A 24756-nucleotide genomic window follows, 5' to 3' on the forward strand; every position below is an offset into this window, starting at 1 on the left:
TAAAGTCTGTGGAAATCCACAACGAATACACCCCCCTTAAACTTCATAGTGTGCAGTACTTTTCTCTATCGTGGCAATTTAAATTTTATAATAATTAGAGTTTTTTTTAAGTAAAAAATGTTTATTGTTGCAACTCATAGCTTTACAACACACCCTTTACCAGGAACTGGTCAGACAAGTTAGTAAATTAAACTATGGAAACGTGTTAATATCTCCAATTGACCATATCCAGCTATTTATTTTGAAATGTCTCATAATCAGAATCAAAATCAAACAAAATTAATAATAGTAACAATTATTAATATTATTATTAATGGAGGTCAAGGGCCGACCACCTGCAGCAGTGTTCCACGTAACAGCTGTGAAGATACGGGTGTTTTGTTGGGGCATGACTTATCAACTAGAACTAGAAAAGCTGATAAAATAAATAAAAAGAAAAGAAAAGGTAAAATATAAGATCATAAATATAAAAATGTGATTGTTACTTGTTTAGGTTTGAAATAAATAAAAAGTCTATTTCAATGATTGAGGGTTTCTTTATTTTGGGTGTCGAAATGGAAGATGTGAACATGAGCCCACGTCTAGAAACTTGGAAGGGTAATATGCTCTCTCTCTCTCTCTCACACACACACACATCTCCAATAATTGTCCTCTTAATTGATAACACGATATACGAATTGTGGTTCTTAATGAATGTTTTGATAGTATTTATTAGATCGGAAAGAGATTTTGTAGATAGTGTATTACGAAGGCTACTTGTAGGTCGAATTGTTGTTCATTAGAGATTAGAGATCTTATTATATGCATATGTAGTTATATAGGGTAATATATAGTGTGTCAAAACTAGCTCAATATTTTTTTTGGGGTTCGCATTTAATAATGTAGGATAAATTCAGTGGTTTCTTTTCAAAATTAAAAAATAAAATGTTTTCCGAAAATGAAAATGTATATATATTTTTGCGTGTAGATGGAAATTAAGTACATTTGTACGAATAATTGAAAGTGGTTTTTTTTCTTCATTTCTTTTCTTTTACTACCGTGTGTGGTTTACCTTTATTTTAGGTTATACACACCTTTTATTTTAGATCATATGTATTTGTCACTATGTAATAAGAATATACCACGTATGAGGAATACATTAATGTAAAAATTAACTTATTAGAACGTATACAATTGTCATTTTTCTTTTATTAAAAACAAAACATATACTTAGATTCCTAGTTACGTTAATGTCTCCCTTTCTTTTTATTCAGTTTGTCTCTTTTCTCTTGCTTATCGGGAGAGGTGGTGGGATGACAAAACCTACGTAAAGACAAAATGTTAACAATGTGAAAAGTATGACTCATACTAAATCGAAATACTACAATGAAATTTTATTCAAATGTAAATTCAAGGATCTAAAGTTTGCATGATTTGTTTATAACTTTAATTAGTGAAAGTGCAAAGGCTTAAACTAAAAAGTAAATAAAATATTACTCTCTCCCTCCCTAAAAAGTATACATTATTTTTTGTGACTTAAGTTTTAATAAATGTTAAATGACTGTGTTGTGAGTGAAAAAATAAACCTATTTTATTAATAGTGTTTGTGGTGTAGTAAGTTAAAATGAAAAACACGCTCTTGTGGGATATTGAAATGACAAAAATGCACACTCTTATGCGACATAAATAACATATATTATTACTAGTATAAGTTATATTTAGTTCATAATTTGGTTATCTCTTGTTTATAATATATTTTATGTGTTTATGCACATCAAAAGATGTGATTTTCATTGGATCACATATATCTATCTATGTATAATATTATATGCAAAGAGAGGTTCAAATGAAAACCTTTAAGTAAAATGAGAACATGTGATCAATTTTAGTCCTTCGATCATAAAGATCTGCAGTGGATGCATTATTTAAGTGGATGAATGTGTTAAGGGCCGGTTTAGGTTCAAGCATTTGTCGACCCTGAACCGCCGGTTCGGGCGCGTAGGCCACTCAATTTTAATATTTATATTTAAATTGAGCTCAAGCCCTTAATTATTATTATCCCCCCCCCCTTTAGACAACTCTCTTTTGGAATTATTATAATGAATTAGTTATTTAGTTAGTATTAGTTAGTTTACTTATTCAATTTTGAAAATTGTAATTTGTATCCTTGTAATATTTTTTTTGTACATAGAATAAATTCAATAAAGATATCAATTTTTATGCATTATTTTGATTGTCAATGTGTTAGAATTATTTTTCTTTTATTGTATTTCAATTTTCAACACAAGTCATTTAATTTAAAAAAATATTTTGATTGTCAACTTTATAAATTTATAACTTGTTATAAATTTAAAAAAAATGACATGATATTAATTAAGATGACACGAGTATTACTTAAGAATTAAGATGACATAAAAAATATTATTTAAAAAATATATTAATTGTCATGTTTATAAATTTTCAACACAAGTCATTTAATTTAAAAATATGACATAAAAAATATTACATGTTTATATTTTCAATTTCAACCCATGTTATATTTTATATTTTAAGTTGAATAAAAATTTTAAAATTTCATCACAAATCATTTAATTTCATTAAAAAATACAAAAAAAAAATTAAAAGGAAAAAAGCCTGTGAACCGCCGGTTTTCGGCTCGGCCCGGAACCGGCGGTTCAGGGTCCGAAAATCGGTCCTTCAAATTTTAGGCGGGCTGGTTCAGGTTCATGAAATTTTTGAAACTGAACCGCGGTTCGGGCCCGGAACCGGCGGTTCCTGAACCGGTGGCACCTATGCTTGAGATGCGACAGCTTCGAGGATGATGGTCGACTCCTCCTGATCGCCTCGAGTGTATGCTCATTGCCATGTCGTTGGACAATTCTTCCACGCCCAATGCATGCAATCGAGGCTCCCTAGCATTCCCGGGAAGTCGTGCTTCGCTTCGGGCAGTGCTAAAAGCCTTTGGCAGTCAGCGGAAGTCGGCCTCCTCAAGTATTTCTCGTCGCCGCTTGATGAAGAGGATGCCATTTTTGTAGAGATTTTTTCGATATGGAGATTATTTTTTAGAAGTGAATTGAATGGAATAGAAATGAGGTATATATAGATAATGTAAAAAGTTTTTTTTTTAAAAAGAATGAAAACCCTATACTACCGTTGGATTCAAACGGTCTGATTTTAAAAAAAAAACTATCAAACGGCAGAAAATTTGAAAAAAAAAACATAATTTTTAATTTTTTTTTAAAAGGGCGGACGCGCCAAATCACTTCGCCCTTCGCCCTGTGTCACCGTGGAGACGCGGCCTCTACCTCTCCCAGGTCGCCAGCGCGGACGTGTCGCCGTCAACGCGCATCGACCCGGGGTGCCAAGGCCGCGCTGCGGATGCTCTTATGCATGCGCCCTGGCACACGTTAGTGAAATAAGATTTGAATCTGTATTTGAGATAGAGTTTTGGTCAAATTTAGATCAACCATACTCGAAAATATCATGGTCAATGTTTGGATGAGGGTTAGGGTTTGAATTGGGTCTAGGCCGGGTTCGATTCGGATCCGATCCGATCTGCCCAATTCAACCCGTGCACGTAATGAGGAGACTGCATGAAAGCTTTTATCATAAAATAATAGTACATTTTTAAAGAAACCATGAATATTTGAATTTATTATGTTTACATAGTTAAGAAAATTCATTTATGCTTGATTTAGCTTGCAAAACTTCAATATATTTGATAAATAAAATCAAGTTATAAATCGATAACAAATTAATCGAATTCAAAATAAACAACTCTCTGTTCGATTCAATATAACTCTCTCTACTAAGGACACGTTCTTTTTAATTGATAAATTTATCATGAGAAAATGAGGAATAACAAAAATTTCTCACTTTAAATGTCTCATTTCTTTTCCCTCATTTTTTCTACAAAAGTGAATTTCATCATTTCTTATTCCTTCTTTTCACTATAAGAAGGGATAATATGAAGTGAAAAGGAAAAATGAAAAATGGTGAAATTCTCTTATACAGAAAATGAGGAAAAAGAAAATTGAGATTTAAAAGAGAATTTTTTATTATCCCTTATTTTCTCATGATAAATTTATCACTCTAATAGTATAAAACATAAGAACTCTTATTCCCGTCAATTAAATCATGATTTCTTAAGATGGTATTCAAATTCAAGTGGCTAAAGCAATCAAGTCCAGTCCAATATAATTAGTTAATCCTAACCGGTCCAAAAATTACAAATTGCAATTTGTAAATATAGTAAAACTTCTATTGAGTCATATCTTCGACATTACAAAAAAATTATTCCTAAATGAGGGTAATTTTAAATAGAGGTTTTAGATGAAAACTTTTTCTTTTCTTTTCTAATTTTAAAGTGCATGCAAAATCTGCACAAGTTATAATTTTAACAAACATAATATTGTTCATCCAAAAAAAAAAAAAAACATAATATTGTACATGCATCTACGTGATCAAATAGAGACATAATTAACTCAACCACTTAAAATAGTGCAGATACATGTATAATATGTTATGTGTGTCAAGTGTCAACCACTTAAAGTAGATGCATGTAACTTTTCATTAATTTGTTTTTTTCTTCACATTTTATAAATACTATGTACATTATACAATATTTGATCAATTACATCAAGTCAAACTTTTCCTTCAACCATATAATATAGCACCAAAAAGTAAAAAGGGAGCTCAAAATGAGTGAAAAAATTCGTGTCGAGTTGTGCAAAATGAAAGAAAATCAAAAGGATTTTGCAAAATGGTCGGAAGATATTCATAATCTCAAGTCATTGTCACATGTACCTGGGAAAAAATATGAATTAAGACAATGTAGAATTTATTTTTATTTATAATTAGTTCCAACTTGGGTCCGTAAATTTTTATTCCTGAATAAAATATTCTTTTGTAGAAGTTTTACTGTAATAGCTCTGAAAATTTTCGAAAAATTTCGGTCTGGGCTTATCGGCCCAACCCAAATAAGTCTGGTGTTTGGCGGAATTATAATACCTCCAAAATACAATTCGAAATAAAATATATATTTATTTTATATACATAATTAAATATTTATTAAAATAGATATTAACTAACTCCACACAAGTACATATTTTATGTAACAGTAACTAAAATGCTCCAGTTTTTTCTCCGATGAACTTGGTTTTGGTAAATAGCCTACCATTTTTTAGAAAATAAATCAGTGAGTAGTGACATACTTTATAAAAAACATTGTTAATCATGTGAAAGAATGATTTGTCAGGGCGTTTGGAATATTCATTTAACGAATGAGATATTATTCTGCATCAATTATAATTATTTCTCATTCAAAAAAAGAAAAAAAAATAGAAAAAGAACTATAATAAATACACCTTAATTAGTTGATAAAAACGTTAAACGTAATTTGGATAAATAATTTTTATTTTGAGGCCAGGATATTACCTTTTTTTTTATCATTAAGATGTAATAATGGTAAAATGGATATTCCTTAAGTCAAAGGTTAGAGGCTCAGATTAAACTTCACTATCGTTCGTTTCTATAAGTCTTGCTGTCATACTCATTCTTGGTTTTTCAAATGTGACTTTAGAGGGTGTTTGGTTAAGCTTATAAGCTCCTTAAAACAACTTATAAGCTGTTTAGGAGCTTATAAGCTCCTTCAAAGTGTTTGGCAAAATAAGCTCCTAAACAGCTTAAGCTCCCAAAAAAATAAGTTCATCTACCCCAACTTATTTTTTTATGATCTCATATGCAACAATCATTTTACAATTAATTTTCAACTATAATTTATTATTTTCATCATATATCATTCAAGTTCATTTTTCTTCGATTTTCTCTCTCTAAAAAAAACATTTTCTCTCTTTAGCAAAAAATTCTCTCTCTAGCTTATAAGCTCAATTATCCAAACACTTTGACAACTTATAAACTCTTAAAAATTACTACATCTTATAAGCTCCAAGAGCTTATAAGCTCTTTAAAATAAGCTTGGCCAAACACCCTCTAAGATGTTTTAAGAGTTAAGCTTATTTTAAAGAGCTTATAAGCACTTGGAGCTTATAAGATGTTTCATGAGCTTATAAGATATAATTTTTAAGAGCTTATAAGTTGTCAAAGTGTTTGAATAATTGAACTTATAAGCTAGAGAGAGAATTTTTTTGCAAGAGAGAGAAAATCAAAGAAAAATGAACTTGAATGATATATGATGAAACTTATTTTTTGAGTAGCTTATAAGCTCTTGGAATTATTTTTGGAGTTTATAAGCTGTTTAGGAGCTTATTTTGCCAAACACTTTGAAGAAACTTATAAGCTCTTAAACAGCTTATAAGTTGTTTTGAGGAACTTATAAGCTCAGCCAAACACCCTCTTACGTCTCACGTGATTTGCATATATTGCACAAAAACGTGGATTTACATGTGGACATAAAAAAACATATCTATATTCTTAAAGCCTACAATTTGCATTATTACAACCTAACTACTTGGAGTTGGACTTGAAAGATAAGTGCCCTCATTTGATTTGTAGCACGTGCTTTTGTATAAGTATAATTGGATTGATATGATGATCGATATATTTGACAATTTCTAATTGGAATTGCCATTTTTTTTGTTGCAAAAATGATTAGCATAATAAGGAACTGAAACTCAGTCACTGATCAATCACTTAATTATAGTGATGAATACATACCACTCGGTGAATACAAGGTGAAAATCACTAAGGGGGGTGTATTCGTTGTGGATTTTAATAGATTTCTGTGGATTTTAAAAGTCTGGGTGTATTCGTTCCAGACTTTTAAAAGTCTGCAGAAATCTGGGTGTATTCGTTTAAGACTTTTAAAAGTCCATATAAATCTGGGTGTATTCGTTTCAGACTTTTTAAAATCCATACAAATCTAGGTGTATTCGTTATTCCATTGACTTAAAATCTGGAATGACTTTCATGGATTTCATCCAAAAAATACACACAACGAAATCCGGCCAAGAACCACGAGAATTGAAATCCATGAAATTTTAAGCGAGCGCTGAGTTCCAGCGCCCGCGGCCAAGAAGCCAGTGAGCGCTGGAACTCAGCCACCGTTGAGAGAGTCCAGCATATGCTGGATTCGAGCGAGTCTGAATTCTCTGCCTCTCTCTCTACGAGCGAGTCTGAATTCTTTGCCTTTTTAGTGCCCAATGCATTGCTCAACACTGGGTTTCCATGATGCCTTTTTGGTTTCCAGCGCTCGCTGGATTCCCAGCGGTCGCTGGGTTTCCAGCGGTGCTGGGACTCAACGGGCGTTGGCATCATGGATTTCAATTCCAGAATTATCCCCTAAATTCTTCGAAAATCAGTGAAAATCGGGGTGAAATCCAACCACGAATTCTTTGAAAGTCGTCTGGAATCTATGTGAATTCCATGGAATTTAAATTCCATGAACTTTTTAAAGTCTGTGGAAATCCACAACGAATACACCCCCCTAAATCAGGTATCTCTTTCTTTTTATTTTTCTTTTTGAGAGAGAGAGAGAGAGAGATGGTAACTCATAGCGACAACAATTAATTAAGATAGAGAATAACCTGCGGAGTCAAGGCCCAAAGATAGCGCAATAATGGCTACTTTATTTTTTCATTAAATATGTGTTAGTTTACTTTCGTTTTCGTTTCAATGAGATCATGTTCTTCAAGCCAGATTTTACTATACATGTCTGATCATATATACATAACAAAGTAGGTGCAAAATATTTATATCTTATGTCACATTCATATTCCTATTATTTATTTAACTCCCAATCACCCTATGCCAACCACACATGTGTAATTACTTCATATGTATATAATTCAAATAATGATTTTTTGTCACAGTTTAAAATCATTTATATTTTAAAAAATATTTATTTGTAAATTATTAAATTTTCAAGTTGTGTCGTGCACCTACTTGATAGATAGAGACTACAAATATTTCAGAAAAGAAAATTTATGGTAGTTATATATTCCTAAGTTATTTTTTTTATAAATCTAGAACTCTCACAATTAAATACTTTCTTATCTTTAGTTAATTTATTATCTCCGGAGGTTTTTATTTTGTTGGATGCTGTTGAATAAAGACGATTTATGCATGGTCCATGGATCAGTTATTTAATTATGATGCATTTACTTTGATGAAAAATGAGAGAAAAGATATATTTTCACTATTTTACTTTTAACTATTTTCATATGGTTATTATGATAAAAAGAATTATCCGGACATAATGGAATATTTTCTCGGACAACTTACTTTCTCTCCAGTATTGGGTAATATTTTCTCGGACAACTTATCTTTGGGTAGTGGTGTGAAAATATTTTTCAATATTTTCTCATCTTTTCATCTCTACTAAACATATGATAAAAAGGAGAAAAAAGATAATATTTTTCTCATCTTTTCTTATCCATCTTTTTCCAATCAAAATCTTACAACCAAAGTAAACGCACCTTAGGGGTCGGTACATATTAAACCCCAAAATATATCTATTTTTATCAAAATGTAATAAATTTTACAAAATATTTTTTAATATCTCATACTGTCGCGTTTGTATCAAAAGTGTATCGCACTTATTTTTTGGCCCCCAAAATCGAAATGTGGTTCGTTGAATGCTAATGTATGGTTTTATTTTATTTTTTAAAATGACACATTGCAAAGTGATAATATTATTTTTCAACTCCAGATTTACATAAATGCACAAACAACGTCGTTTTGTCATTTAAAAAATAAAATAAAAATTATACACATACATTGGCATTCAGCGAACCACATTCCGATTTTGAGGGCCAAAAGGGTAAAAGATGAGGGCGAGATGTTTTTGGTACAAACACGATAGTTTGAGATTTTAAAATATATTTCTTAAAGTTTAAGACATTTTTATAAAATTGATATAGTTTGAAGTTTTAAGTGAAATTCACCATTTAATTAGAGCGTATCTCAAGTTGTTCCATTACCAAGAAAATAAATATAACTACTCGCTAAAAATAAATGACAAATATTGATTGTCACATTGATGTTAGTGTGTGGGTGGTGGTTGATATTTTGACATGATCTCAAAAAAAATGCATGGAGCAAACACCTTTGTTATTTGCAGGGGCGATTATGGATTCCGGCGGAGTGATCGATAGTCCCAAATTTAAGATAAAGGGATCAACCTGTTTTTTGCAGCGATCTTTTAATTTCTAAGTGTTTTTCAACGATCTCTCGTGAAGTCTAGAGTAAGGCAATTTCTCTAAAAATTTCAATCGTATTTTATATTTTAAAATTTTTTTACCAACTATAAATAAAAGGTTCAAATTTAAGAATTCGCGTAAACCTATATTTTGTTAATCTTTGATAATTGAAATTTGACTAAATCTTAATTTTAATTTTTCTTTAAGGCAAGAAGATAATACCGTCTCCATCCACAAAAATAGATAGAAAATGTACAAAAATGAAAATAGATTGATTTGTGTGGAGGCCTTAAAATGACAAAAAAATGACTATTTTTTGTGGAATGAGGGAGTATATATTATTACTAAGGGTGCGTTTACTTCGGTTATAAAATTTTCATTGGAAAATGATGAATAAGAAAGTATCTTTTACTCCCCTTCTATGGTATGTTTACTAGAGATGAAAAAAAAACTTATCATATACTACATTTATCCTATACACTTGTTTACTTTGTTGGAAATGAGTGGATAAATTATTAAATTTATCATATTGGCCTCATTATATAAATTGTTGAAAACATATCTTAGACTGATCTCTCAGAGGTACAAGTGAAAACTTAAAAAAAATTAAAATATTGAAAAATATTTTCACACCACTACCCGAAAATAATATTTATCCAACATAGTGAAAATGAATTGCCCGAGAAAATATTTCACACTACTCGAAAAAAAAAATTCTATCGTAATAAACATGTCAAAATTATGAAAATATAATTAAAATATATAGTACTATTATTCAGATGATCTGTTGTACATAATTATATGCACTAAACTTTGTACATTATAATAACAACTGATCTAGATCAACTCAATGTTTGCACACTTTAAACGGTGCAAATATACTATTTAAACAGAAAATTCATAAACAAAGGACTCGACTAAACGCCTAGATATAAATGATTTGATCGAAATTAAATAGCAAGTCAAAAGAATTCCAGTTTTTGCTGTAAACTTTGTGCTCCTCTGATCCTTGCCACAACCCACTCGTCTCTAGGTGAATTCTGGAATACAATTCAAGAAAAAACATATATATAAATCATGGGTTTAGAAAAATTTATACATTAAGAGTGCGTTTACTTTTATGGATAAATTTATTCATATATACATAATATTATCCCTCCATTTTTGGTGTGATAATATTATCCATCCTTGACGTGAAAATAAGGAAGAAAAAATGGTGAATTTATCTCCTTTGTGTAAGATGTAGAAAAAGAAAGGAGACATTTAAAGACATAAATTTTTGTTATTCATCATTTTTCATTGATAAATTTATCCATCAATGTAAAAGCACCGTAAATACAATAAATAAACAAAAAATGGTCAAATTAAGTCTTAATACCTCATCTTTGTTGAAGTATCTATGTACTAATCGATATTCTTCCATTTTCCAAGATGTCTTTTTTGATTTGGAGTTATAAAAAGTAGAGTGAAGTTTATAAGCAAAAACATTTCCATGAGCATCGAAAATGGCTTCTTCTTTTCCATCACATCTCCAGAAGCCAATATTGCCTTCTCCAACTTGTCTCATTTTGATAATTCTTCCGTGAAAATATTGGTCGTGATTAATAAATAAATAGCACTCTGTTTCCAAACTGCATAGGTCTCTCTTGAAGCAAACATTATCAACTGCGTACATCAAAATGGCTAATCAAACAAAAATAAAAAACCTAAAGAAAAAATAAATAACCTAAAGAATATGTGGGTTTAATTCCGGTAATCCTATTCTTATACAAATTAGACAATAGAAATAGAAAATCGAACTAAAACTATTAAAAGACTTCGTAAATAAAAATGTCACCATATATATATGAAGTTTTTTTAAAAATTATGTATGAAATATGTGGGTTTAATTCCGGATATTTGGCCCAAATTAATGGTAAAATCGAACTAAAACTATTACTAAAGACTTAGTAAATAAAAATGTCACCGTATATGAAGTTTTTTTCAAAATTATGTATGAAATATGTGGGTTTAATTCCGGATATTTGGCCCTAATTAATGGTAATCCCATTCATAACAAATTAGACAATGAAAATAGAAAATCGAACTAAAACTATTACGTACTAAAGACTTAGTAAATAAAAATGTCACCATATATATATATATATGAAGTTTTTTAAAAATTATGTAGGAGTATATGATATAAAGTGAGGGGGTGAGCTAAAATAAAAAAACACCTTAAAATAAAAAATAAGAATAATTTTATGCTTTTAGATCATCAAGATCTACGGTGAATTCATGATCCTGAGTTCGAATTAAGATATTTTTAATTTTAAGAGTTGTTTTTAGTCTAGCCCTTCCAAGTTATATATATTTTTTAAAAAACCAAAAGACATATAAATGTATTTTGAAAAGTTTGAATGAATTTACGTGTAAATTCCCCTACTTATATACTACATTATTAATTTTTTTTCCAGAAAAAGTAACGTAGATTATCAAAATAGTATATAAGACTCTAGGCCAAAAGTGAGGTACACGTCTTGCACAAGCGTAAGGTAATTGTTGTTTATTTCGCCAACTTAACCGATCCTTATCCTAGCTAGGGTTTTCAATCGGATGTCTGTGTGGGAAATAATGTTTGATTGGTAGAAAAAAAAATAAAGAAATCTTTAGATGCATGTACATACCAAGATTGTTTGGATGGTGTTTATAAAACTCGGTTGCATCAATCTCCTTAATAATCTGAGCTGGTAGAGATCTGAAAGCCACTTTTCTGGACAAATACGATATGATAAGTTCTTCGTCGGTCGGCATAAACCGCCACCCCATCGGAACCTCCATTATTGAATCTCCGTTGCCATCGACATCGACGCCTACCTTTGCAGACGTAAAACGGCAATCCATCTTCGGAAGTACGGCCATGACGATTCAATTAATTTGAGCGTGACTGAGATTAATGATGTATATAGCTAGGTTAATTTGAGATTCGACAAAAGTTTCAAATCTGTGGAACTATTTGAATAGGTTAATTTGAGATTCATATATATGCATTATAACGGCGAGTGGTTAATTAGTGTTGGAAGTCTAGTTTAAGCTGATACTCTATATTGGAAATGTAGGAGACTTCATCTGTTTGGAGTTGTTATGTATATCATTAATTACTAGCTAATTAGATACGCGCTGGAATCAATACTAGTGTAGTATTTCCTTTTATAGTGGCACTCGCACTATAGTTACTATATGTATACGTTAAATTCATAAGAGAGGGTGAATATTAATCTATGTGCCCAAATTAATAGTGTAGTATTTCCTTTTTTGTTTTGAATGAAGGTTGAATTTTCAAATTGGGAGTGTGTATCTTCAAGATTAATTGGTGAATCGGGAGACGGCAAGTAACCAGTCTCCTTTGCCAAGTAGAAATCGCTATCATGTAGGAGTTAGTTTTTTTTTTTTTTTTTTTCGTTAACTTCAAATTGTTCGTTTTTAATCACATAAAACATTAGATTAAGGTGAATTGTATATATTTATTTTATTTAATACTTCATATACGTTTTCTAAAATTATACTGCACGTATATGTTCTTAATAAATTAACAAACAAAATAATCCTTTCATGTATAAATTCGTGTTCGAGTATAAAAATAATAAACTTGATTTGTCAAAGAAGTAAAGATATTTTGCAAAGAATATTCGAGAAACAACCCAAGATCTATGTTGCACAGGTACGGAGGTGCGGATGCGGGGACGATACAATATGAGTATGGGGATACGGGTTTTTAAAAAGTATAGGGTGCGATTCGGCAATGATACATCTAATTATTAAAATTTTATGATATATAATGCTTATAAAATATATACAATTTAAATTTTCTTAAATTAATTATATGTAATTTACATTTTATTTTACCCAAAAGTTAAGCATTTTCGATTATATAAGTTAATTGAGAAACAATATAACGATTCAAATATTATTAGTCCAATATATAAGTCATAACTGAAAATAAAATTATTAAAATAACCTTGTGTAGGCCTTTCGTGCACGAGATACGTGAATTTCGCCTATGGAATTTGCGAATCCGATTTATTTTTATAAATTATTTTAAAAGATACACCACGTGGCGAATCGGGTGCGAATCCGACGAGAATCCGAGAGAATCGCACCCTAAAAGAATCTGATTCGTCGTACATGCTAAGTTTTGAAGAATCCGTGCATCATAGCCCAAGATGAATGAAAATGACTTAAAATTTCGGAGTATTATTCATATAGTCATATTGAGTAATCACTACAAGAAAACACGCCGTCTGCGACCGATATTAACGACCGAAAATTTCGGTCGTTAAAAAGGCGGGCGTAACGACCGTTTTTTTTTTAAATTTAACGACCGTTTTTGTTATTCATTTTTTATTTAAATGTTTTTTAAAACAACAGCCGAAAAAATCGGTCGTTAACTTTCAACGACGTCTACAACGACCGATTTTCGGTCGTTGAGTAAATAATTTAATTTTCCATTAAATTTAATCTGACGACCGTACTAATCGGTCGTCAAAACGGTCGATAACTTATATTCTGAATTTTTTTATTTCTGTATAAATTTTAACGACCGTTTCCTAAACGGTCGTTCATTTTTATAATTAATTTTTTATTAATTATTATTAACGACCGAAAATCGGTCGTTAATATTGATAAAAAAAATAATATAGTTATTTATTATTTTTAACGACCGAATTTCGGTCGTTAAATATCGAATTTTTTTTAAAAATAAATTAATATTGTCAACGACCGATATTTCAGTCGTAATTTAAATTTTGGTCGTTGAAGTTGCGGGTTTAACTTAGGGTTTCCTCTTTCTTCCCCAATTTCTCCCTTTGCCGATTTCCTTCGCCGATTCTCGTCGATTCCTGCTTGCTTCCCTCCCTGACGCCACCCGCTTCCCTCCCCGACGACGCCCCCCTCCACCGTTAAAATCCTCCGCCCCGATTTCCTCTGCTTGTTTCCTGCGCCGTCGCGCTGCTCACGGCCACCGTCCCCGCCGCGCCTACTTTCCGCCGTCCGACGAGTTTGCTTGTGACGCCGCCGACCCTGCTGCCCTGTTGCTGCCACTGCCGTCCACATCACCGGTGAGTGTGTGTGTTTATTATTATTATCTTCTAAGGCTAATCCCGCCCTAATTCCCAGCCCCTGCCCTTGCAGGACCTTCCTTGCCGTCACTGGAAAACCACTGTCCTCGCCGGACCACCTCTGCCGTCGCGGGAGTGGCTTCTTCTCCGACGAATGAGTCGGTTTCTCTTCCTCTTTCTCAAGTCGCCTCTTTCTCACAATCAATTGAAGAAGAGGGGAAGTGAGCCTTCATCTCATTTCTGAAATCGAACCTGACGTAGCCTTCCTCTCAAATCTGGCGATGCTTGCTGTTTCTGAGGTCCGTCGGACGCCTTGTTGACGTTGACGTCCTCCTCTTTATTTGAGAAAACTCCGGCAATGGTGAGGTGCAAGAGCTCTAATTCTCCAATCCAACCTCATTCAACAAAATGATGTCGTTTTATGACTAATAATTTCAAAGAAACGTGAGGCAAAACGACGTCGCTTTGATTATCGGAATTTCATGCCACGTAGATAAGTCCGCCTGCCAAGTCAGCTTCAATTTTGTCGGAAAACTACATTGAGTGCAAAAACCGATTGGAGGCTTAGTTGTGATATATTGTGGCAGAATTTTTGAAACTGATGCAAAACGCGAGAGGGCATATAGTTATAGGATTTAGCGGTATTTAGCCCTATGTATGTATGTATGTATGTATGTATGTATGTATGTATGTATGTATGTATGTATGTATGTATGTATGTATATATATGTATATATATATGAATGGTTAGGTTCTAGCAAGAATACTATTTTTTTGAGAAAGTATATAGTATTGAATAAGATAGTATAAAATGTTAAATAACGATATTCAATTAATTAATTAATAAAAATTTTGCTCCCTGCATGATTCGAACTCAGATAAAATTTTGTGCCTTCGAATAAATATTAGCCATAGAAATTGAAAATCTAACGTTCTAAATTCATTCTTATTTCTCACCACATTCTCATTAGAACAATTCCCTATATATATATAAGTTAAACAAATTGTCTAAATTTTTTTCGTCCAAACTTTATCAATATCACTATTAATAACGATTAATTTAACTATTAATTACATTAATATATTTATATATATAGATATATGTATATGTAATTAATTCGTTTAAATTTTTTCTAAATTAATTAACCAATTTAATTTAGTGTCAATCAATGGATTTTCAATTTCAATTTTAATAATTTGTGTAGATATTCACATATTTTTTATTTAAAGATAATTAATTTAGATACAAAACTAGCACGCATCTTATAAGTGTAGATATTACTATACGTGTATACATTAAAAAGCAAATTCTCCTGTACAACTTGTACGGTTGTACCATACAATATGATGGTGCAAAGAAAACATATATATTAATGGATGAGAGTAATCCCTAACTGAGTATCTAGCTCAGTTGATTATAACATGCGTCTTGTATCTACAAGGTTACGAGTTTGAATCTGACATGCAACGACATAATTTTTCCTTCTTCAATTCGGTCCAATTCGCCTGGACCATTTTTTTTGTCTAAACCCTTTCCGACCACATTCTAAAGTATCATTTGCATGCATTAAAAATATCATTTTCTGTTATTAGAAGTATCATTACAAAGTATCATTTGCAAATGATCATTTAAGGACCTATGCTAATGCAATCTAATTTCATAACCAAAATAAACCAGACACACATAACAATACCCCTCTTAAGCTCTAAGAATGTATTCTTGCTTTCATCATCGACTCCCACACCAGAAGATGCATTTTTCTGACCAAGTTTATCAAACACAATCATAAATCTATCCTAAACTCTTAAATTCAAGTGATTTTAAAATGTTAAAAAAGAGTTAGAAACAGAATTTCACAATAATGAATTGCATTGCCATCAATATTTCCTCACAACTTGATATTACAACATCTAATCTATCATTGGATCCGAGAAAAACAACTAAAAAATTAGACATGGGAAGGGTGAATCTAAGCAAGCAAGATCGTGAAGAATAAACAGAATTGGATACAACGTATGACGAATTCGAGTGGTGAGCGACCAGCTTTTATAGCGGCGTGGCAGAAGGCTTCTTCCCAGAGCTAGCGGCGCTCCAACATCATCAAGCAGGGATGTCAAAGGCCGCCGATGTGCGGTGTCATAGCCAAAACCCATCTTCGTCGCCTCGTGAGTGGTTAACGATTCCTCTTGAGCTTGTTGACGATGGTGATGACTGAAGATTGGGAGAGGGAAAGAGAACGATATTAAGAGGGAGAGAGAGAGGAAAATAGTGGTTGATATTAGGGTTTAGGGTGAGTAGGGGGAGTCTGGGTGGTTGGGTCTAAGCGGGTCGAGGGCCGGGTCCAACACATTTGTATGGTACAACTTGTTTTACATGATACCACCTCATATTAAAATATGGTAGTCAAATTAGATACTCCCTCCGTCCTATAAAAATATGCATAGTTTGGGACGACACAGGTTTTAAGAAAACCTATAAAGTGTAGTGTAAGTGGAGAAAATGTCTCACATTGATTGTGATGTTTAGTGAGAGAATTATTACTATAAATGGGTTAGCATGTTTTTATGGGACGAACGAAAAAAGAAAACTATGCATGTTTTTATGGGATGGAGGGAGTATATCTTATGTATCTGCTGTAGAATTTATTGCATTCGCTGTCAAATTTACTGCGTTAAAAAAAAAAAAAAGAATCGCTCCCTTCAGGATTAGAACACAGATACTGCATTCATTCACCAAGATGATGTATTCACCGTAAATTTTGATGATCGAATGACTGTAAATGGTACTATGTTCTTATTTTATTTAGTGGTTCTTATTTGAACTTCTCTCTCTCTCTCTCTCTCTCTCTATATATATATATATATATATATATATATAGGGTGCGGTTATAGTGAGAACCACACTTATTGTGAGAACATAAGAATCATTAAAATCAATGCATCTACTATATAAATTAATGCATTCGCTATTAAATTTAATGCATCCGAAAATAATAAATTTTTTGCTCCATTCAGGATTCGAACCCAGGATCTGCATTCATCCACCAACATGATGCATCCACCGTAGATCTTGATGATCGAATGGTTTAAAATGGTTCTCTATTCTAATTTTATTTAGTGGTTCTTATTTGAACCTCTCCCTATATACATACATATATATATATATATATATATATATATAGAGATAGGGAATGACTACCGTGAAAACACTTCTTAAAATAAAAATAAAAATATTTTTTAATGTACGAATTTTATGTAGAACACGTATGAATTCATCCAACAAGGTTACGAATTGTGAAAAATAAATTTTTGCTACCTTTGGAATTCGAACTCAGGACCACAAATTCATCCAACAGGGTTACAAATCAACCGTAGATCTTGATGATCTAAGGGCTGAAAATTGTTTATATTTTATATTTTAAGAAGTGTTTTTATTTTAGCCCATAAAAACACTTCTTAAAATATTGTTCTTAAGTATATACTATATAGATCTAAATTTGGACCACAATTTATGTTTATGTGGCGCACTAAGAACTCGACATATGACACAAGCCTTCCAAGTCAAAATACACGAAGGGTAAAATAAGAATACAAATAAGAATTTGTATTCATGTTTTACCCCTCCATGTATTTGACTTGGAAGGCCTATGTCACGTGTCACGTTTATATATTTGCATTACAACTTTATAGAATTGGTAAAATACTGAAATTCACTAATAATTTGTGAATTTATAGCCAATTAACGTCTTAAAAAAATATATTATGAAATACATATCTATAAAAAGTAATTAAAATTCTTTCAAAATATTTTGGTGAAATTTTTTAAAAAATATCTAAATAAATAATGATCATTAGATAAGATAAAAAGATATTTTGTCAAGATCTTCGTCATTCATTTTATGTGGCACCAACTATAAAATTAGAGCTATTTTATACAATATAAGAAATTTATTGTAGAATTTTTATTTTCTAAATATAATATATTTAAAAAATATAAATTATTTTTTAATTAAATAGGTAATACTGTGCATAATGAATCGCACGAAAATAAAACTAGTTTGTAATAAAGTGAAAGTATTGAAAGACAAAAAAAAAAGTTTTATATTGTTGATTCAATGTCACTCCCATAGTAATAATTATTTTACATTACAATTAGATCATTTGTGTAGTATATTTCTTTCTAAATTTTTAACAATTAAACATTCCTTAATAAATTTTCGACAATTAAATCATTTGTGTACTATATTCATTTCTAAATTTTCAACAATTAAACATTACATACAGGAGATAATGTCAGTGTTTGAAACTAAATTATCCAAAAAAGAACTTACAAACTTGTTATGAACCCAAAATGAATTTTAAGAAATTACGAATCAAAGAAATTTTAAGAGTTATCTAAAAACAAATATTGAAATATATTTCAAATTATTGTAACAAAAAATGTCAACTTAATTGAGCATTCAAATCAATTTTAAATACGCATCCATGTGGTGTATACAAAAATATGTAGTATTATTTTGAAGTTTAAAATTAGCACCATAATCACTAAACATGTCCCTAAACATCATTACAGTAAAAACAAACATTGTCCTAATTTCACATGGCAATTTTTTCAAGGCAAATAAATCTCTTACTTCAGAATTTTAACGGTTGTTCTTCATCAGAGACGAACTTGGTTACTCATGGCTCGATTATAAATAAAGGCTGCAAAAGAAAAATAAATTATAAGAAAGCGATATAGCAGGTATATGGATGATTTTCATATATCGACTTATATTCTCATTACTATTAATTTGTGCATTACTTGAAGGAAATATGACCAGTTTCGATATCAAAGCTTTTTTAGTATTGTATTAGTAGATTCCCACACAACCACACGACTACAACTATGATACGAAATTCAAAATGTAATTGCGATGATACGAAATCCAAAATGCAATTGCGAATAAGGGTGGAAAAAGAAAACGATTTACCATATTCAAAATGGAATTGCAAATAAGAGTGGAAAAAGAAAACAATTTACCATATCTAAGCTGACTGGTTTTCCGTCATCTACAAGAATCTCAACTACGGTGCCAGAGTGATCAGCCTGAAAAAATAAATGAATAAATAAATAAAGATATCCCAAGATTATTGTATCTTGGAATGTCATATAGAAAGAAATTTTTGAAACGAAGATGAGCAATTTTCAACACTCAAAAGACATGTTAGAAATTTTTGAAATGAAGATGAGCAATTTTTAGCACTTAGAAGACATGGAATTGAATATCTGAAATGCAAAGAAAATAGGTATAATTAGCTGAACAAGTTTATATTACTTCCAGATAACAAAATCATAAAGCTGCCACATGTTAATATATTTCGAGAATTTCATCATCGCTACAACATTTTTAAGCAATATAGAATCAACAATCTCTCGGAGCTTATCCATAAACCTTCAAAAGATCCCTCAAGCTGAATCACCTAATTCAAGTATTTCATGTACTTCAAACTTCAAACTACTTATGCAGACATGTATCCACCAATAAACAAGAACATAGAAATGCGAATAAATGCTTTGCAAGAGATTGAAGCTCACCTCAATATCATTCATCAGTTTCATAGCCTCAATAATGCATATTACCTGTCCCTTTTGCACCTTATCCCCAACCTAGAAAATCCAGGAAAAAAGAAAAAGCAAATATACAATCATGTAGTAGCTAACAACCAGAGTTTCATGTATCAGATAAAAATAAAACGGTTTTCACTGTTTTTTTTTTTGTCTTTGTTAACTTAGATTAAAATAAAGTTCAGCAGTTTTAAACATAAAAGTATTGGGTATGTATTATGTCAGGCACCATTGCAACAATACTCAGAAGATAAAACATTAAGAATACTCAGAAGATTTAGATATGGAAAAATGAGAAAGTCCCCTCCCAGACACATACTCCGAGCTCACAACATATACGTCTCTAGTGATATATGAGAAATAGGCATTATTATATATGTAAATATCTACTATATGTAACTTTAGATAGATATCTTCGTGTATGTTGTATTTCATGCAAACCTTCACAAAAGGTGGTGCACCAGGAGCTGGAGAACGGTAGAAGTTTCCAGCCATTGGGCATTTAAATGGGGGACATGATGATTTTGATTTTGTTGGTGCAGGTGCTGAAGTGGGAGATGACGGTCTAGAGGCCACAGATGCTGGAGCAGGAGTGCTTGGTGATAGTTCAGACTGGTATGTAGGAGGTGGCGTAAAGTAAACAGGAGCTGGAATTGATGGCTGCGGCAGTGCTTCCTTTTTCCGGATAAGAATTTCACAATCCAATTGTTTAAGCTGCAACTCCACAATATCTTTTGAATCTACAAGCCTGGCCATGCGAGGAAATGGAAAAGTTTTGATATAGAGTGAATGAGAAAGCTACCAGATTCTAATGCAATTTGGTTAACATACTTGACAAGATCTGACACTTGGTTCATAAAAGTTGAAACAGAAGATGCATCAGGAACTTCATCTGGCTTTTCAGATTCTAGAATAGGCACTCTCTCTAGAGCTGGGGTAGCATTTGAAACTTTTTCGACCACAACCTAGTTGAAGTAGGGAATAATCTTAGCTCTATCCTTGAAGTTGAGGAAACTCAAGTATAGAAGAACTGAAAAGCAAATAAAGAAAACGGAAACTGGCTATACCAACATCACGGTTTATCTTACCTGACTAAGCTGAGCACAGACCTTAAAGGCATCTGATTGGCTGCGGCTACATCCCTGCTGAAAAGGAGGAACTTTAAGCTTATCGTTGTTATCTACAAATAAAACTTCATTGTTTCTATCTTCTCTACACTGCAATGTTCAACGATATTCCCACAACTAAACTTGTTAAAGGACAGGAAATACTCAGAGAAACCCAAGTCCTTCCATCTCCAGCTTAGGTTGATCTGTGAAATTGAACAACATCTAAACACTGGGACATTAATGCAACCTATATTCAACCACTAACTCTTTCAGTTCCATTTAGAAAGCAATGGTTAGATATTAAACTCATGTACAATATTCATGATACTTTGCCACTAAACCAAGAATTTACTTTTCAAATTATGGAAACACATTAACCATCAATTGGATTGTGCATAAATCTGTGAAGAGATCAAGATTGCTATGCGAAACTGAACATGCATAAAAGAAATCTTTATGTGTTATCTGAACAAGCGCTCTCAGATTTCCGACTTCTTTTGAATCTTCATACAGTCTTGATAAATCACTTCATAAAAAGGCTTGTAATTTAGTGACTAATTTTTATTTTTATTTTCCACCGGAACTAATTGAATATCTGGAATGTGTTAATTGTGGGCTGTCATAGTCACTCAAAGGAGGCTACTACATGAATTTATTATTAATTTGAGAATGTCTATTACTGCATCAAGATGAACGTATTGACTTCACTGCTGATGGAGATTGGAGACCAATGGTTAGCACGATGCCTTCTCCTTGTTTTCATGTTGTCGTATTCACATGAAATAGATATATACTGTTTATATCACATGTCAGTTCATACAAACTCAACTCAACTTTATGTTTAAATAGCCGTATGTATGACTTGCAATCAAAATTCACAGCGGAATCAAAGTTCAAGACACTTTAGCAGTTCAACTAAGCTAGAGTATTACTCAAATTCAATCTACAAAATTGCATTCATACATGATACTACTTGCATAACTTAACTAAACAGCTAGAGAAAGCAATTTTTCCAGAACTAAAAAGAAAGGACCTGAAACTGAGTTGTTGTTGTCAGTGCAGGAGTTGATCTGGAATCAGATCGAGGAAAGGAAGCAACACAGTGCCGTCTTTGAGCCGGCTGAGATGAAGCGGGCAGCAGAGGCGAAACCTTCGGGCAAGGGACGCTAAAAGACGCCATTGATGATTGTTGGTTCACCAACAAAAGTAAACAATAAATGAGCGGAAAGAAATTGCAGTGGTAGATGTGAATCCGAGGGAAGAATTAGTAGGGAGAAGTGGGCGATAAGAATGAAGTCGTGAGAGAGGAGGCGATGCGGTCGAGGGTGTCGGAGAGGGAACGGTGTCGTTTTCATGTGGCCGCTTTTCCCTCCATAAGGCCGATTCAATGTGGTGGTTTAACCAACGTGGAACTATCCACATTTTCGGCCCATTTAATAATTGCCGGGGACATTTCTAACTAACACAAGTTTTCTACCTATTTCAAATTTTGGTTAAATACCAAAGACAATCCAAGCTTCTCACCCTTGGAGTAAAAATAATTCTATGAAAATTAATCTATCTATTTAATGGACGTTGAACGATTGTTCAAAAATAAATTTTTATTTTTTTAAATATGTGGGGACCACTCCAACATTTAGAGATGTGCAGCAAGATTTCACCTATATCTCTCTTCTTCATCCTCCCCTTGGCCTGGATGTACCCCCATTCGTACCAGAGCCGCGACAACGATGTGTAAGTGATGGAGCGTCATCCGTGATGCCTCCACGTGCTCCGACGACAGCTGCAGATTTTTCTGTAACTCGTCGATCACCGCCCGCCCCCGATTAGAGTGTAGAGGAAGAGGAGCTGCTCTGACGCCAGAAGTACCAAGGGGATCGTCGTGATGTTCGATTTCAGCGTTTTTGTCGGCGATCACCATCAGATCTTTTGATAGGTTTATGCCGACCTTTCCCTGGGGATCTTCCTACTTGTACACGCACGTGTACGCCTTTGGTTGCGCCGCTTGTTGGAAAGGAGAATGCCAGTGGTACCCATGCGAAAGAGACAATTTGAGAGGAGCACTGCGCACTCCGAGCCCTTCTAATAATTATGGGTAATAATCTCAGTATTGATGACAAACTCGTTAGAATTAGGGTGAATCTGTAATAAATCCCTAGCTATGTCAATTGAAATCAAACCGGCACTACAACCCATGCCGGAGAGGTTGTAGCTCTTTATATTACTCCGAGTTTGTATTTCTTAACAATCATGGGAGATAGAGATGGAATGGGGGAGAAGAGGTTGTAGTTGACTATAAGAATGTCAATGTCTTTAGGCTTGATGGAGGTTTTGTGCATGAAGGAGTCGACGGTGGAAAAGATGATTATTTGAGCCTCTCTGCAGGCGGCTTCCATGGTGGGCGTGGGGGGAAATGTAGTGGATGGCCCTAGGGAGGTAGGTCTCCTGCTAAGATGGAGCGTTCGAGGATGCGCATTTGGAAGTCGATGCTTTTAGGATTGTCTTTGAGACCCCACGAACGACCACTTAACATATGTTATGTAGATAGATTAATTTGCATACTAATAGAAACCCTGGGATGTTAAACGCCACAAACGTCGTTATAGGATTATTTTTGCTCCAAGAGTGACAACCATGGGGTTGTATTTAGTATTTGACCCGTTAAATTTTTATATGTCACAATAAGTATAAATAATAATTTGAGTGTTTAATATGAATATATGTTTTTCCCACCATGTCTATTCGAGTTGGTATATATCTCCCAAAGATATCCTAGCTAGCTTATGCTCACTTTGTCTCACGATTGTTGTATCACTATTTGGACACGAAAATTAAGAATAAGATGTAAATTGATAAGGCGGTAGGACTCATACTATCACACTTTTTAAAGGGTTAATTGTTACTTCTTCTTCTTCTTTTTTTTTTAAAAAAAAAATGGGTGGGGTCAATAATAATGAGACAATCCAAAATAATAAGTGGGGACAACAATAGTGGGACCAAGGGAATATATTAACAATTTTCCATTATAATGTTATTTACCCCATTACAATATGTATTACTATTATTTTTATATATTTTGGGTAGGGTGAAGGGGTGTGCAGAAAGGCAAGAGCAAAATGCAACAACTAGTAATATATTTGTTGTACGATTGGAATTTTCAAATATATTATCTGTGTAGTTGTTGAATCGAATTGGCTCGAGTAAGTATGTTTTAGATTAATTTCGATTTGATCAAATTCTAGATTATGTATTTCCCAGTCATAGTTATCAAGCAAGTAAAATAAATAAATAATAATAATTGATTTAAATTAATAGTTGGTGCATATGTTCATTATTTTATCCATTTATTATTATACTTAGGTTTTTTTCCACCAAGTTTTGAACGATCTTGCTTTATTTCCTTTTTTCAGAGGAAAACGAAAAGAGTTGAATTTATTTAATTTTAGGTTATGTTTATCTACAGAATTTAAACAACTATATTGACAAAAGCTTTGTATTTGCCTATGTAGTAGTTTAGTTTGATTCTCGCGTTCGTGTATATATCAGTTGATTATCAACTACGACGCTTACGACCATATATAAATAACAAAGTACGAACTTATCAAACTTTGTTGAAATTATAACGATGATAACTTGGGGAAAATTGGCAATGATTATTTGGCCTGATAACAATAGAATAAAATAAAAACAATGCCTTGCAACTTTTATTGTAATCTTGCCAATTCTTTTTAGTTTTGAAAAAAATTAAATAAATGTCTTGTGTTGATTTTTAAAGGCTATTAGGCCATATATCGTATTTTTTATTT

General features: G+C 32.4%; 2 protein-coding genes and 1 pseudogene across 4 annotated transcripts; all 3 read right to left on the bottom strand.

Annotated features, from left to right (window-relative positions):
• Nucleotides 1-9884: 9884 nt before the first annotated feature.
• LOC130988107 (NAC domain-containing protein JA2-like) lies at nt 9885-12069 on the bottom strand. Its single transcript, XM_057911870.1, has 3 exons — nt 11804-12069; nt 10516-10802; nt 9885-10177 (listed from the first exon to the last, which is right to left on the bottom strand). Exons 1-3 carry the CDS (start codon nt 12036-12038, stop codon nt 10100-10102), a joined length of 600 nt encoding a protein of 199 aa, XP_057767853.1. The 5' UTR covers nt 12039-12069; the 3' UTR covers nt 9885-10099.
• Nucleotides 12070-18661: 6592 nt separating this feature from the next.
• Nucleotides 18662-22411, bottom strand: LOC130988116 (biotin carboxyl carrier protein of acetyl-CoA carboxylase 2, chloroplastic-like). Of its 3 annotated transcripts, none has more exons than XM_057911898.1 (7): nt 21984-22411; nt 20930-20983; nt 20673-20806; nt 20283-20589; nt 19812-19883; nt 19257-19322; nt 18662-18937 (listed from the first exon to the last, which is right to left on the bottom strand). In XM_057911898.1, exons 1-7 carry the CDS (start codon nt 22128-22130, stop codon nt 18914-18916), a joined length of 804 nt encoding a protein of 267 aa, XP_057767881.1. In that variant the 5' UTR covers nt 22131-22411; the 3' UTR covers nt 18662-18913. The 3 variants fall into 3 exon arrangements, with proteins under 3 accessions (XP_057767881.1, XP_057767873.1, XP_057767864.1); XM_057911890.1 differs by having other exon boundaries at nt 20930-20986; nt 21984-22408; XM_057911881.1 differs by lacking the exons at nt 18662-18937; nt 19257-19322; nt 19812-19883 and having other exon boundaries at nt 20033-20589; nt 21984-22371.
• On the bottom strand, nt 21704-23483 carry LOC131009096 (3-ketoacyl-CoA synthase 5-like; annotated as a pseudogene).
• Nucleotides 23484-24756: the final 1273 nt, after the last annotated feature.

The sequence above is a fragment of the Salvia miltiorrhiza genome, chromosome 1 (assembly GCF_028751815.1).
Source record: "Salvia miltiorrhiza cultivar Shanhuang (shh) chromosome 1, IMPLAD_Smil_shh, whole genome shotgun sequence".
In the NCBI taxonomy this organism is placed as follows: Eukaryota; Viridiplantae; Streptophyta; class Magnoliopsida; order Lamiales; family Lamiaceae; genus Salvia; species Salvia miltiorrhiza.

Excerpts from the sequence above, each read along its gene's own strand:
- LOC130988107 (XM_057911870.1), bottom strand. The coding sequence starts at position 12,038 with ATGGCCGTACTTCCGAAGATGGATTGCCGTTTTACGTCTGCAAAGGTA. Across the intron at positions 10,803-11,803 it reads ACACCATCCAAACAATCTTG|TTGATAATGTTTGCTTCAAG; the intron begins GTATGTACATGC and ends TGATGTACGCAG. Across the intron at positions 10,178-10,515 it reads GATACTTCAACAAAGATGAG|AATTCACCTAGAGACGAGTG; the intron begins GTATTAAGACTT and ends ATTGTATTCCAG.
- LOC130988116 (XM_057911881.1), bottom strand. The coding sequence starts at position 22,130 with ATGGCGTCTTTTAGCGTCCCTTGCCCGAAGGTTTCGCCTCTGCTGCCC. Across the intron at positions 20,807-20,929 it reads TCTGTGCTCAGCTTAGTCAG|GTTGTGGTCGAAAAAGTTTC; the intron begins GTAAGATAAACC and ends TACTTCAACTAG. Across the intron at positions 20,590-20,672 it reads CAAGTGTCAGATCTTGTCAA|GCTTGTAGATTCAAAAGATA; the intron begins GTATGTTAACCA and ends TCGCATGGCCAG.